This window comes from Neofelis nebulosa, chromosome 6 (assembly GCF_028018385.1).
Source record: "Neofelis nebulosa isolate mNeoNeb1 chromosome 6, mNeoNeb1.pri, whole genome shotgun sequence".
In the NCBI taxonomy this organism is placed as follows: Eukaryota; Metazoa; Chordata; class Mammalia; order Carnivora; family Felidae; genus Neofelis; species Neofelis nebulosa.
In genome coordinates this window covers 78,064,921-78,079,138 of record NC_080787.1, presented here as the reverse complement: position 1 = coordinate 78,079,138, position 14,218 = coordinate 78,064,921, and the positions used below count along the sequence as shown (strand labels likewise).

The 14,218-nt window shown below is 40.0% G+C and overlaps 1 protein-coding gene across 3 annotated transcripts in view; it reads left to right on the top strand.

Moving 5' to 3' along the window:
• UBE3D (ubiquitin protein ligase E3D) overlaps nucleotides 1–14,218 on the top strand; it is a 248,345-nt gene that overhangs the window by 166,414 nt on the left and 67,713 nt on the right. Inside the window, exon 10 of one of the 3 annotated variants that reach the window (XM_058734585.1) lies at nucleotides 161–243. The exons of the other annotated variants lie outside the window; for them this stretch is intronic. Coding sequence (XP_058590568.1) covers nucleotides 161–243 — 83 coding nt within the window. The remainder of the gene's footprint in view (nucleotides 1–160; nucleotides 244–14,218) is intronic. 3 annotated transcript variants of the gene reach the window in all.

Sequence of the window (14,218 nt, the reverse complement as noted above, 5' to 3'; positions counted from 1 at the left end):
GTGTGACTATTTCTTAAGAGTTCAGTTTATATTGTTGGAGACCAGAATAAACTCAGTAAAGCAGAGTTCAGTCTGTGCATAAAATAGAAATTTCTTCTGAGATAGTCTTTTCTTCCTCTGGAGAAGAAAGCAGCTGTTACTGTGTTTGTTTACGGTTTAGATGGTGAAGGTACTCAGGATTCAAGACAACTCTACCACTCAACCAAACCCAGCTAGAAGAGGATTCCAATTTCCTAACCTTGTGTAAGTAAAATCAAGTTAAAGTCAAGTGTAGTTACGGGCTCCTGGGTAGCTCAGTCGGTTAAGTGTCCGACTTTGGCTCAGGTCATGATCTCATGGCTCACGAGTTTAAGCCCTGCGTTGGGCTGTGTGCTGACAGCTCGGAGCCTGGAGCCTGCTTCAGATTCTGTGTCTCCCTCTCTCTCTGCTTCTCCCCTGCTCGTGCTCTGTCTTTCTGTCTCTCAAAAATAAATAAACACTAAAAAAAAAAAAAAAAAAATCAAGCGTAGTTAGACCTCTTCACCTCTCTCTGGGTCTTATGAGGAACCAAGCCAGAGAGAGCTAAGCCCACCTTCTTCTTAATGGCACCAGTGGAGGATGGAAGTAGAGTGGCTTTGAGAAGCTCTGAGGAAGGGACAGGAGTAAGAGGTCTGTCTGTCCATCTCTGTCTTCTCTCTCTCCTCTCTCTCTCTCTCTCTCTCTCTCTCTCTCTCTCATGTGCGCGCGCACACACACACACACACACACACACACAGGATTTCTGTTTATACTGTGGTTGCTGTGTGAAGTTGCATCTGTCATGCTACTTAAGACCTTGCCACAGGGGCGCCTGGGTGGCTCAGTCCGTTAAGTGACCAACTTCAGCTCAGGTCATGATCTCATGGTTTGTGGGTTTGAGTCCTGCATTGGGCTGTGTGCTGAATGCTTGCTCTGAGCCTGGAGCTTGCTTCAGATTCTGTGTCTCCTTCTCTCTCTGCCCCTCCCCCACTTGTGCTCTGCCTCACTCTGTCTCTCAAAAATAAATAAATGTAAAAAAATATATTTTTTAATAAAAAATAAAAATCTTGCCACAGTGAGGTTCTCAAGCTCAACATGTCTCCACTGGTTCTAGGGCTGGGAGGGAAGGGCCAGCACAGTTGAGCTGAGCTGTTAACGTCTAAGCACTGGGTAGGTCTGAGGGTAACGTGTTAACCTATAAGAGTCTTCTTCTTTGGGGCCACAGGAAGTGGGGAAAGGAGGGGAAGGGAGCCATTCTACTTATCCTTTGTCTTTGTCTAAATAATTTTTTTTTAATTGCTTCTCTTTCTCTGCGAAAGAGAAATATCCAACAATGAAGAGATTTAGTTAAACCACATAAGGAGGGCTAGAGAGAATTGAAGCAGGCTGTACAATCTCCATATTGGTCCTGGGAAGTCATTCCACACTAGCCTCATGTGTCATACGAGTATAATTCCAGAATCTATACAAGAGCAGTCCTAAATGGAACCACAGAATTTTAATATACTATTAAGAGGTTCAAAAAAAAATCTACCAGGGGTTAGCCAGCAAAAAGAGAGGAAGGGACATTGTGGGTCAAAAAAAAAAAATGTTCACTATCATCAACTGAGTAATTCTATGCATGACACTATTGATGGTCTTTAACATAAATTACCTCATGCAGTTCTCTCCACGGCTCTGTGACACAGGTGCTAGTATGTTCCCATTCTACAGATAACAGGGTAAAAGCAAGACAAGAGCCATTTGTGCAATTTCCCTAGATGGTCAGAGAACCCTGAGGCAAGAAGTCTCTGGGTGCCAAGAAGACCAAACAGAATAAATACATAATGAAGCAGGGTTTTAAAATAATTGGCAATAAGACAAGAAACAGGGCAAGAAAAACATCATGTAGTGTTTGAAAATGATTGAAGTTAACGAAAAGTAGGAGTGCCTGGGTGGCCCAGTGGATTAAGCATGCAACTTTGGTTCAGGTCATGACTTCACAATTTGTGAGTTTCAGCCCGATGTCAGGCTCTGTGCTGACGGCTCATAGCCTGGAACCTGCTTCAGATTCTGTATCTCCCTCTCTCTGCCCCTGCCCCACTCAAACTCACTCTCTCTCTCTCTCTCTCTCTCTAAAAAATAAATAAACATTAAGAAAAAAAATTTTAATAAAAGAAATAGGAAAAGTAAAACAAATTAGAAACCCCAGAAATAGCAAAAACCCAAATGACCGTCAAAATAATAATAACAGAGTTACTATTTCTTGTTAGCCAAATCTCAGGCCTTGCTCTGTATGCTTTCATGTATCATCTCTCTTTTAATCCTCAAAATAATCCTATGAGGGAATTCTTACTTTTCCTTTTTTTATATGAGGATACTGAGGAGCCAGAGGCTAGGTAAATATTTCAATCACACAGTAGAGTTACATTTTGAGCACAGGCATATAAGCATTGTTCCATCGGACCTCTTGGATATCAGTGATAGAATTAGCATAGTCTGTTAAAGGTGCCTGGGTGGCTCAGTCAGTTGAGCGTCTGACTTCAGCTCGGGCCATGATCTCATGGTTTTGTGAGTTTGAGCCCCGTACCTGCTCTCTGCTGTCAGCACAGAGCCCGCTTTGCATCCTCTGTCCCCACCTCTTTCTCTGCTCTTTCTCTGCTCCTCCCCTGCTTGTGGTCTCTTTCTCAAAAAATAAATAAAACATTTTTAAAAATATTAAAAAAAAAAAAGGAAGAGGAGGTTGGCAAGGACCAGAGCCATATTAAAACACCAAATTTCCAATCCATTTTTGATATCTAAAAACTGTGATAAATGAGTGGTTCTCATTTATAAATGAGTGGATCTCATTCTTACCCTGTATAACAACAATGGATAGACCCTGTTGAAAACTTCTGTTGGCCACCCATTTTTGGCAAACCAGTCACTGAGTCTGTTCATTTAATGTGTGCTCATTGAAAGCCTACTACATGCCACGCATAGTTACGGGGACTGCAGATAGGATCCATCAAACCAAGGCCCTGCCCTCATGGAGCTTACATTCCCATGAGGGAGCAGACAAAAAAGAAACACTATATTTTACTATATTTTATTATAAAATACTGTTATAAAGTAAATTAATTTCTGAAAATAAGTACAATAAGAAAAAGAAAGCTGGGTAAAGGGAGAGTGTACGATGGGGTGCTATTTCAGACGGAAGCTTTGGTTGAGCTTTAGGTGTATGTATACCATTAGGGCCATATATGTCACGATATTTGAACTCCCAGTTAGAGCGACTATGGAGAGACATCATTAAATGCCAAAGATTGAGCAGAAACACAACCTTACATCATTTTTCCAAAAGTAGCTTACTAAACAAGGATACACCGATATTAGCAAGGCTTGTTTGATTCCATTGATCACAAAAAATTTGACTTGAACCAGGCACTCAGTGTAATTGGCCTTGCACTAACCACCTTGGTAATTAAACCTGATCAGTCGCCCCTGTAGTAAAATATGCTGACAAGGTTAAATGGTTTTGTATGATAGATAAAGCTAGCCTAGCTGTTGTCCCTGGAACATTTGTTTTTGCTTTTAATGTATAACAAAGATGAATTAGGACCCACATTTCATTATAATTCAGGAATGTAAGGATGACTAGTATATCTTAGTCTGTAGTTAGAAAAGCATTAACATTTATCTTCTACATCAGAGGGATGGTTCCCACTAATTGCTTATCTAAGAGTCCTACATCTTCTTAAATACTCCAGAGCATTCAGTGTGACTTAATGTAACAATTTCTCTTTGTTTGCCTCTTGAGATGCTTCAAGCTATTAGTTAATGAACCAGAACTCATCATCATTCCTCAGTCTGGGGGAAAAAGTGGGCAGGAGTTACACGGAAATAAGTTCTTTTAACAGGTAAGTTCCCTAGTTTTAAAACAAGTAAGTTTTGCTTAAAAGAACATTTTAGAAAGCATCAAAACTATACTACTATTCTTTTTAAAATATGGTTCCATTTTTGACTAGGAATGGAGTAAACCAGTTTGTCCTCAAACCTGCTACAGATAAATTAAGAAACCCATTTTCAGGGCCCCGCATTTATGCTAGGGCCCTTTGGCTACAGGTACAGTAAGAGGGCAGGGTTTGCCCAGACCCCCCCACCTGTGACCTTCCACAGCCTTTCTGGTCAGAACGGGAATTACTGACATTACTCCATTTCATTATTCATCTTTCTTCCCACCTAATTGGCTTCTTTCTGTAAATCTTTTAACATTTTAATTTGATCTCTTTTGACATTTCATGGGTTAAAGACTTTTTCCTTTTATTTTATTATGCTTTGGAAAGGAAAAAGAGCATTTTTATTGCTATAACTTGTTTATACAAATTCTGTTAGCGTACTGGTTACAAATTTCAGTACATCTACCAAAAGCCCCAAACCAAGAACACTGGTGGTGCCTGGGTGGCTCAGTCAGTTAAGTGCCCGACTTTTGATTTTGGCTCAGGTCATGATCTCACGGTTTGTGAGTTTGAGCCCTGCGTTGGACTCTGGGCTCAGTGCTGACAGTGCAGAGCCTGCTTGGGATTCTCTCTCTCTCCCTTGCTCTCTACCTATCTCTTTCTCTCTCTCTCTCTCTCTCTCTCTCAAAATAAATGAATAAACTTAAAACAACACCACCACCATAAGTGGGTAACTTAGTTTAAAACAGTCACAGCAGTTGGTTGCCTATTTGGAGTTTCTGGTGAATCTTTTCTAAACTCAAGAGAAATAGGGTTCATTATTTCTTTTCCCAGAACCTTCCAGGCCTGAGCAGAGCATGGCAGGCTTTTTGTAGACTTATGCTAGAAAAGGTATTATAGAAACAAAGCACTTTATATGTGCTTATAAAATAGTGAAAGCTATTTCTTCACTGAGTCTTAAGAAACCAGTGCTTGGGAACAGGAACAGAACTCTCTGACCTGTCCCACCCCTTCATTTCCAACCACTCTCCCTGCCCCTCCCTAACCAATACCATTTCTAGGAAAATGAGCCTGAAGTGCCAGCCTCGGTTACTCTTGTACTCCCTTCCAGAATCAAGACTGAAGGGTTATGGCCTCCTCATTTGAAACTGTTGGAGAACAAGGATTCTTGTCCCCTCAAAGGGCCTTCTAGCTGGATTAAAAATCAAATCAACATAAGACAGATTAACAGGAGGAAATCAAATTTAATGGTGTACATATGAGGAATCCACACAGACGTGGAGATTCAAAAGACAGGCAAAATGACGACTATAAGTCATCCTGAACTAAGGAGAAGAGGGCTGAAGTCTGGGCTTCAGAGGGAAGAATGTACTTCACTGGGCAATAAGTAGAGCAGATGTGTGACAATTAGATATTTGCCCTACCACACAGTTGGGTCACTCAGATAAATTGTATCTCTGGTAATAACCCTTATTCTGGGAAAGACCCTCCAATTTAGGTTCTTCTATGTAGTTACAGGAAGGGCAAACGTTTCTCTTGAGCCCATAGGCTCTCATTCATCTTCAGCTGAAAATAATCTTCATGTCAGAGTGGCCCATATCTGGGGCCAACTGCCTTTGGTTCCTATAAAATTTTCTCCTCATAGAATTGTGACAGTATTGAAATTAGTCATTATCAGGTTTTTTTCCATGTTGAAGTCTTTTTTTTAAATTTGAGTATAGTCATCATTAGTTTTATGTTCCATAATAGTACATATTGGACTTAGAAAGTACATTCACTTACACTTTCTGAAAAAAAAAAAAAATAATTACAGCCCTTCCCTCTCTTCCAAATATCCTGCATAGTAAGGTCAACAAAAGGCACTATAAATTCTCTCAGTTGTCCCTGTGATCATAAAGCTTAGTCCAAATGTTAAGAAAGATCCTTGAAAGGTTCATAAGGTAACAAAAGCTTTTAAATAAATTTCCTCATTTTAACTCAATAAAATCTGAGAAATCATGTCAAGAAGAAAAGGAAAAAGCGGCCAAGATATTCTCTCATCAAGCACAGACAAAAGAAGTCGTTTTAGTGTTGCTATTAAGAGAAAAATAAGTTGACATGTATTTTAAAAACTTTTTTTTAAAGAAACCACCAGTAAATTGGAAATATATGTGTTAGAAATCACTACAGGAAACAAAGAGGACTTGATCAATAAAACACATGTCCTGTATATCTGTCCAACCCTGTGATAATTGTTCCAGACAATTTTAGAAGAGCTCATTTCAAAACTTGTGTGTATTTGTTTCTCTGCTTTATTCTATCAAGCCAGGGATATCCTCTAAATAAAGGCTGCTGTCTGTGGAACATTTGGTGGTTGTATCTCTTACACAATCAATAAAGTGTTTCTGAAATGTGTACTGTCTTTAGATCCAGTTTTGATGAGGTTAAAGCTGAGAGTGGAGGTGAGAAAAACCATATGGGAAAAGAACCCATATGACTGTGGGGTCCCAAAGAGGTCCCCCTCAATTACTGTGGCAGAGAGGGTGTTTTTGTTCAAATGAGGCAGGATTTGTTGTGGGATTTGAGTGACAGTTAAGATTTGGAAAGACAGGAAGACAGACATCTTCAGGAAGAGCAGCATTCAAAACAGCAAGAACATCTGGCTAGATTGAAGGAATTAAGAGGAGACAATGAATGATAAAATAGGAAAGAGTTCTTGGATTGTGGAAGGCACTGAATGCTTTTCCTAAATTCTCAGGGATCAAGCACAACAAGAACAGGGAACACTCTGTGTGTGTGTGTGTGTGTGTGTGTGTGTGTGTGTGTGTGTGTGTCTGCCCCTGAGGGCCACTTGAGCTCTCAGATTTAAATGCTATGGTTAAGACTGAGAGGTTTAGCATCAGACTACCAGGGTTGAAATGTTGTCTGTATAATCTTGGGTTAGTTCCTTAGTCTCATCTTTAAATTGGTGTAAAAAATAAGCCTCTCCTTCATATGAGTCTTTGAGTTTTACGTGGGTCTCTGCATGCATAGTGTTTAGAACAGTGCTTGGCACAATACATTTTAGCTGTAGTTGATACTCTATGAATTTGCTCTTCTCTGCCACTCCTCCTTCCCATTGCCTACGAAATTTATTTTTGAGGCTTTAAGCAGGAGAATGACATGATGAAGGCGATGCCTTAGGAAAATTAATCTGGTAGCAAAGCATGAGGTAGATGAGAAGAAAGGAAGAGCCATTGTTGCAAAACAAGAGGCTTTCCAATTCCAAAAAAACTATCACAGAAAGTCTTCACCAAATAACTTTGTCAGTGCTTTTTCCTACTCTGTTTTTAATTATTTTTGAAGGCCATTATAAGTACAATAGGATACATACTTTTCCATTTGCGGTCAGCATAGGTCTAACAGTGCAGGATAACCCATTTCAAGCATTTTCACATAAACCTTTTAAAATGCGTTCTTTGTCAGAGTCTTCTCTTGTACGCAGAAAACCTTTTGCAAAAATCTTTAAGTGAGGAAGGGAATCCAGCCCAGAACTTTCTGACCAGACATCCTACAGGTATGCCCTCAGGACTAAAGTTCAATTTAGTTTTTATGTAATTTCCAAAAGTACCAGGAATCCTGTTTTTTTGTTGCTCAGTGTCACTGGTTCTCAGGAGAACAAGGCAGAGTCTTCATGGTGTACCAACCCTATTCCTTGTGTTTTTAATTTCTTGTGTGTTTGTTCCCCCAATTTATGTTCCGAATTATGCTATGGTGACAACAGTGTAAAATCTGAGTGCTTGACTAGAAATATCATAGATGGAAAGAAGTTATTGAATATATTACTAAATCTCAGCTAAATAGGTACTTTTCTCAGAGAATCATTCAGCATGTTCTTGAAATGAATTAGGACCTAATGTTTGAGTAACCTACATTTATGTAGTATATGTAGTCCAATCTAGCTCAGAGAAGTAGGCAAACGGGGTCAGATGAGCAGGAATAAACCATATTTCTCTGGTTCTTATATCTACCTACTATTGAAAGTCCTGCAACTCACTACAAAATACTCAAATTATTTATTTTTAATTTTGTTTAATGTTTATTCCTTTTTGAGAGAGAGAGAGAAAGAGAGCACAAGTGGGGTTGGGGCAGAGAGAGAGGGAGAACACAGAATCCAAAGCAGGCTCTAGGCTCTGAGCTGTCAGCAGGGTTCTAACTCATGAACTCTGAGATCATGACCTGAGCCGAAGTCAGACACTTAACCAGCTGAGGCACCTAGGCTCAAATTCTATCTACGGTACCCATATATATCGTCTGCCACCTATCATCTACTCAAGGCATCTGCCATGTTCTTCTTTTCTTCTTAATCAGTACCATTTGGTGCTGGTGATCTCCACTGCTAATGTGTCCACAGGGGGCCTGTCCTGTGTGAAGTGTGGCACCTCCCCTTCCTGGATGTGCCAATGGAGAAAATAATGCAATTGTCTTGGAAACTTCAATAAGCCAAAGTTCAGCTGTGTAGTATACAGAGGTAGGGAGAACGTAGACTCTCTCCATTTTGTGCTGTGCTTTGTGACATGGACCCTAAAGCAGTATTATGCCAAACCCCAGTGTCTATAGTTACAACATTTTTAGTAAAACTTGCTTTATCAATTCTTTAAATTTGAAGTCCCCAGCCCAGCCCAGCAGCCAGACTTAAAGACCAGTTTTGACTAATATACACGAATACACCATATTTTTAACCACTCCCATGTGCAGAATTCTCTTTTTTTGAAATGAGTTTCTCCCAATGGATCTCTTAGTCCCTCATAAAAACAGACTCAGGCCAGAAATCCTAGATATTAGCTCTGTTTGGGTTCTAGCTGAGACTCCAAATCCATTTATATTTTTTTACTATTCTGCCCTTAAAAAATTGCCATAACATAAGCATTAACCATTTTTTTTTCTGTTTTAGTTTTCAGTCAGTTTTCTAGAATTACTAACTTTGTGGCTATAGTTATGGTGAACCATTTGTAGGACTCAGTTGATTTTTGCAACTACATTCTGCCCCAGAAAAGCTGTCTTCTTTGTATCTTAACTCATTTGATTTCATTTTACAGAGAAAATTGCTATGAAGCAAAACTTTCATGTAGACCTTCCAAATGAACTTCAGGATCAATTTATAATGATTCTTGTGTTTTATTTTATGTAATAAAATGAGGCAATAGTTGAACTTTTCGAAGAGTGAGAGCTCCTTGAGGGCAGGCCCAATGTTTTATTCATCTTCTTAATCCCATGCTTAGCAATGATACTAAGCATCTCTACATGGTAGAGAATGTATTCAATAAATATTGGCTTCATTAATTACTGAGGACATTAATATTTGAAAACTAGTGAAGTGGGATCTATAGGGCAGGATTGGTTTGAGTCATTCCATTCTTACAAAATGTTTATGCATCTTTGTGACTGTTAGAAGTTCTTACATCCTGCAATGTTTCTTTCCAATATTGCTTCCTCTCAGAAACATTTTCTTTATCAGTCCCAGCTCAAAAATACTTGTTTCATTTTTGAAAATATATTTTTCAAAAGTAAAATGATTAAGTCTTTGGTCCTATTAGAAATACCTTGAAGACATTTACCCATGGCTGTAAAATCCTGATGAAAATTCAGTCTTTATTGGATGGTGTGGCGTTAGATGAATGTAATGACCACGTTTACAAATCCATTCTGGGTCTTGACTCTTTCCTGACCTGGTTTGGAAACTTTGTGTAAAGTGCCGTTTTATCTCTTACTAATTCCAAAGATGACAGACACAGGATTTCATTGTCTAGTTAGTGAAAGCTGCATTCTCTGATTAGCTGCCTTGCCCTTTTTGAAGCTTTGATTTATTGGGGCAGAGCAAGCACTGGCTTTTGTATGTGCTGAAAGCAAACCGGGGTGAGGAATAATTTATAGTTCTGTCTTTGCCGCTGAAAAAAAAAGTAAAGGTTACTTTCATTATATTGCTATAGGAACTGCTCTAAAACAAAAGAAAGATACTGTAATAAGTAGAAACCCAAAGAATGACATTGAGCTACTGTTTCAGTTAACTTAAAAAAATTGTTAAAATCATATTTTGAAGCAGATTGGCCCATCTGAACTCTTATCTTAATTTCACAGAGAACAATGTTTCTTCCAATTTGGCATCAGGGCTGTGCAAAGTAGCATTTCTGCTGCTCCCAGGCAAGTTACATTTGCCAAAACAAAGCGTGGGTGGAAGGTAGCAGGAAAGAACTGACTGGTAACACTTTTCACCTGGGAAAAGGCTACCAAAAAGGAATCAAAATAGAAGCACTGAGGAGAAGGTGCTCAACTGTCCATGGGAAGAAAAAAAAAAAAAAGATAGCAAACATGAGACATGTCCAAATTTGTTTGGGCTTCCCAGGTTCTTGTTCTTCTGCTTTCAATACTGGATAAAGCCTGTATGTTGGCAAATGATTTCCTATATGATCCTTCTATAAAAAAATATTAGGAAACCTCACAGAACCAGAGTATTTTCTATAATGGAATGAATTCTGGATTTCCCCTTCTGAGCCAGCCAAGAGTTTGTGTCATCAGAACAGTGAATGTGCAAACCCTTCCAATCATGTGGATAATTCCAAATTCTAACTCTGGCTCCAAGAGTCAAGAATAAGTAGGATTTCAGGATCTTGAGTAGGGAGCAGGTGAAATGTAGGAATGAATTCCATTGGTGAATGGGTTGGGGTCAGGGTGGGAGGGCATTCTAAGCTGTAAAAAGCAGCAGTGACTGGAGGTAGGAAAGTTCAGGGTATGCTTGGGGAATGGTAAGTCATCAGGTTTAATAACAGGCAACATTTTTAGGTACTTATTACAATATGCCAGATACTAACTCAGTTGTGGAAACAACATTATGCAAAAATACTTTTGTTATCACCATTTTATAGGTGAGGAAACCAAGGACTTAGTGATCTCAGCTGAGCTCATACAGCCTGAGAGTGGCAAAGCTAGTATTTGGCTTTAAGAAGTCAGTTGGGTCCAGAACATGAGCTCCTAACTGTGCTCCTAACAGTGCTATCTGTAACCTTTCAACTTTAACAGAGAAGAGAGCCTTTTTCAGAAGAGGAGAAAGCAGTAGAGAAGTGCCAGATAATCTGGAAGTTGTAGAGCACTCACCTTCTTTTTCTGATAGTTTGTTGGACATCTCCACATGAGTACAGTAGCCACCCTTTAAATCCAACTCACCTAAAGGCAGAGCTCATTTTCAACTCCATCTTCCTGGGCAACCCTCCCCTGGTGGTTGGCAGTATCAGGGTTACAGCATCATCATCAGGAACTCATGCAGCCAGGCAGGAGCCTTTGCAGTCAAGGTGTACCCCTTCCCCCCAATCCCTCTCCCCCATGAATCTCTCCTTCCACCCTCCAGTTCCAGTCCAACTACTCTTTTTCCCACCTTGCTAGCCTCACCAGAACTAGTACAAATGCTAACTAACAAAAATTCCTTTTTTTCTATCTTCTCCTGGCCCCCAATCCATTTTACAGAGACCAATTAGAACATTTTCAGAAACCGGTGCTCCAATCATATCACTCTCCTCAAAATTCATGGCTTTCTGTGGAAATGCCTGAAGAATTCCTTTAATTCTTAATTCTTTTAATTTTTGAGAGAGGGAGTGCAAATGGGAGAGAGGGGCTGAGGGAGAGAGAGAGAGAGAGAGAGAGAGAGAGAGAGAGAGAGAGAATCGCAAGCAGGATCCATGCTCAGTGCAGAGCCTGGTGTGGGGCTCAATCCCATGACCCTGGGATCTTGACCTGTGCCCAAATCAAGAGTTGGATGTTCAACCAACTGAGCCACCAAGTGCCTTTGCCTGCAGAATTCTGTCCTAGACTCCTCGGCCTGGCTTTCAAGGCCCTCCATGATTAGGTCCCAACATACCTTTCCAGCCCTACCTTCTCTAAGACTCCTTACTGATATTAACTTTCTGAGATCACTGACCAGGCCCATGGCCTGCCTTCCACTTTCTATCTTCTACTCCACTCCTTGTTAATGGAGTGCCTCTTGCCTGAAACACCCCATTCCACTTCTTAAAACCTTTCCTCATTCTCCCAAGTCAAATTAGTTACTCTGCATACAAGCTCCCCCATAGCAATTTACTTACACTTCACACTTCAGATTCTTCCATTCCCTAAATTATGGCATAGCCTTTTGGGTTTAAGACTTTCTCCCCAGTTACATTATAAGCCCTCTGGGATGATAAGCATTGTCTTACTCATCAGTGTGATTTTATTCCTTAGTAGTAAGTTCACTGAAATGAAGACATACTCATGTGGTTCTGAGCAGAGTCACTCAATATCAAGAGTCTGACATTTAACTGAGCCACACAGGTGCCCCTTGGTATATTCTTCTTTTTTTAATGTTTTTAATGTTTATTTTGTAAAAAAATTTTAATGTTTATTTTTGAGAGAGAGAGAGAGCACGCAAGGTGGGGGGTGGGGGGGCAGAGAGAGAGGAAGACACAGAATCCAAAGCAGGGTCCAGGCTCTGAGCTGTCAGCACAGAGCCCGATGTGGGGCTCAAACCACGAACCATGAGAACATGACCTGAGCCGAAGTCAGATGCCTAACCAACTGAGCCACCCAGGCTCCCCAATGTATTTATTTATTTTTGAGAGAGAGAGAGACAGAGTGTGAGCAGGGGAGGGACAGAGAGAGAGAGGGAGACACATAATCTGAAGCAGGCTCCAGGCTCTGAGCTGTCAGCACAGAACCTGCTGTGGGGCTCGAACTCATGGACCACGAGATCATGACCTGAGCTGAAGTCGGATGCTTAACCAACTAAGCCACCCAGGCACCCCAGTATATTCTTAATATGGAATATCTTTCCAGAAAAAAGGGAGATCCCAAATCATTCTCTACTTGGTATAGGGCAAATGTGACAGGCAGACCACGACCCCACACAGAAATAAAATCCATAGGTATTATAACCTACATACACATACAATGTAAAATATGTATGTATGTGTGTGTGTGTGTGTGTGTGTGTGTGTATTCCACTGATTGAAATGCAGACAAGAAATGCAAGAAAGTGATATTATAACCCATTTCAATATATAAATGCTCAGTTTAGAACTACAGTGGGGGCCCTGAGTATAAGAGCTGCACATGCAGCCTCATGCAGGTGGGTGGTCCTAGTGACTCAAACATATAAGTGGCATTGCTGAGAAAGTGCCAAACCAGACAATGTACAATCTTCCCTTAATTTACCTAGTAGTTATAAATTTGGAAAATTCCATGCATATTAAAGTCATGCAAAAACATAAATTGTTTTTATGTATAAAATTGAGTTAGATTCTAGGCTCAGACAGTTAATAAACACACGTCTGATCAAACACCCAAAAGTTGTGCAGGATGCAGAACAATTCTTTTTCGGGCAGTTCTGTCATGGAGTATCTAAATCTCTGGCTCCCCCCACATGCCAGTTGCACTCCCCAATGTTAGGACAACCAAAAGTAGCCCTAACAACTTCCCAGAATGACTCCTGGTAGGCAAAATTTCCCCAGTAAGAATCCCTGAACTAGGTCACTTGGTTTATGAAGGAGTAGACTCAAAGAAGATAAGTGAATCACCAAAGTTGACTAAGTATAACCCATGTCTCTTAATTACTAATCCAGTGCTAATTTCTTAGGTATATTTATACAAATATAGGCATACATATATATATTACATTTCTGTATATTCACACACATGATGGCATTTGCTTTGTCGAAAACCATCCAGTCAGGGTTTGACTAAACCCACGTCATAAAAGATGGTTCTGATATTTTGATTAAAATTAGTTCAGTCATGCTGCTTAACTAAAGTAAATAGTTCTGTATGTAAACATGGACTAAGGGCAGGATAGTGTTACATTTCCTGGTTATTACAGACTCTTCCATTTCTAATCATATGGCTGGCTAGATAATAAGACTATCTTTCCACTGAAAGCAACAACTTTCCATTGAAAGTAACTGCAGAGTTGGGGAAGTCCCCAAGACCATCCTTCTGATACTAATTTCAAGTTTGGGGCTCCCCAAGATACCCATAGGTTTGATAATTTGTTACAAGTACTTACAAGGTTCACTGAAAGCCATTATATCCATGGTTATAATTTATTAATAAAAAGATACAGATTGAAATCTACCAAGGGCAGAGAAGAGAAGAGTCTAGGAAAGTTTCATGTATGAAGCTTTCTTACTCTCTCCAAGTTTAGTCATGGATAGAGCAAACTTCTCCCAGAATGATGTGTGACAATATGCATGGAGTATTGCCAAAAAGGGAAGCTCACCTGAGCCTTGTGGGGCAGAGTTTTTATTGGGGCTCAGTTTCTGACACAT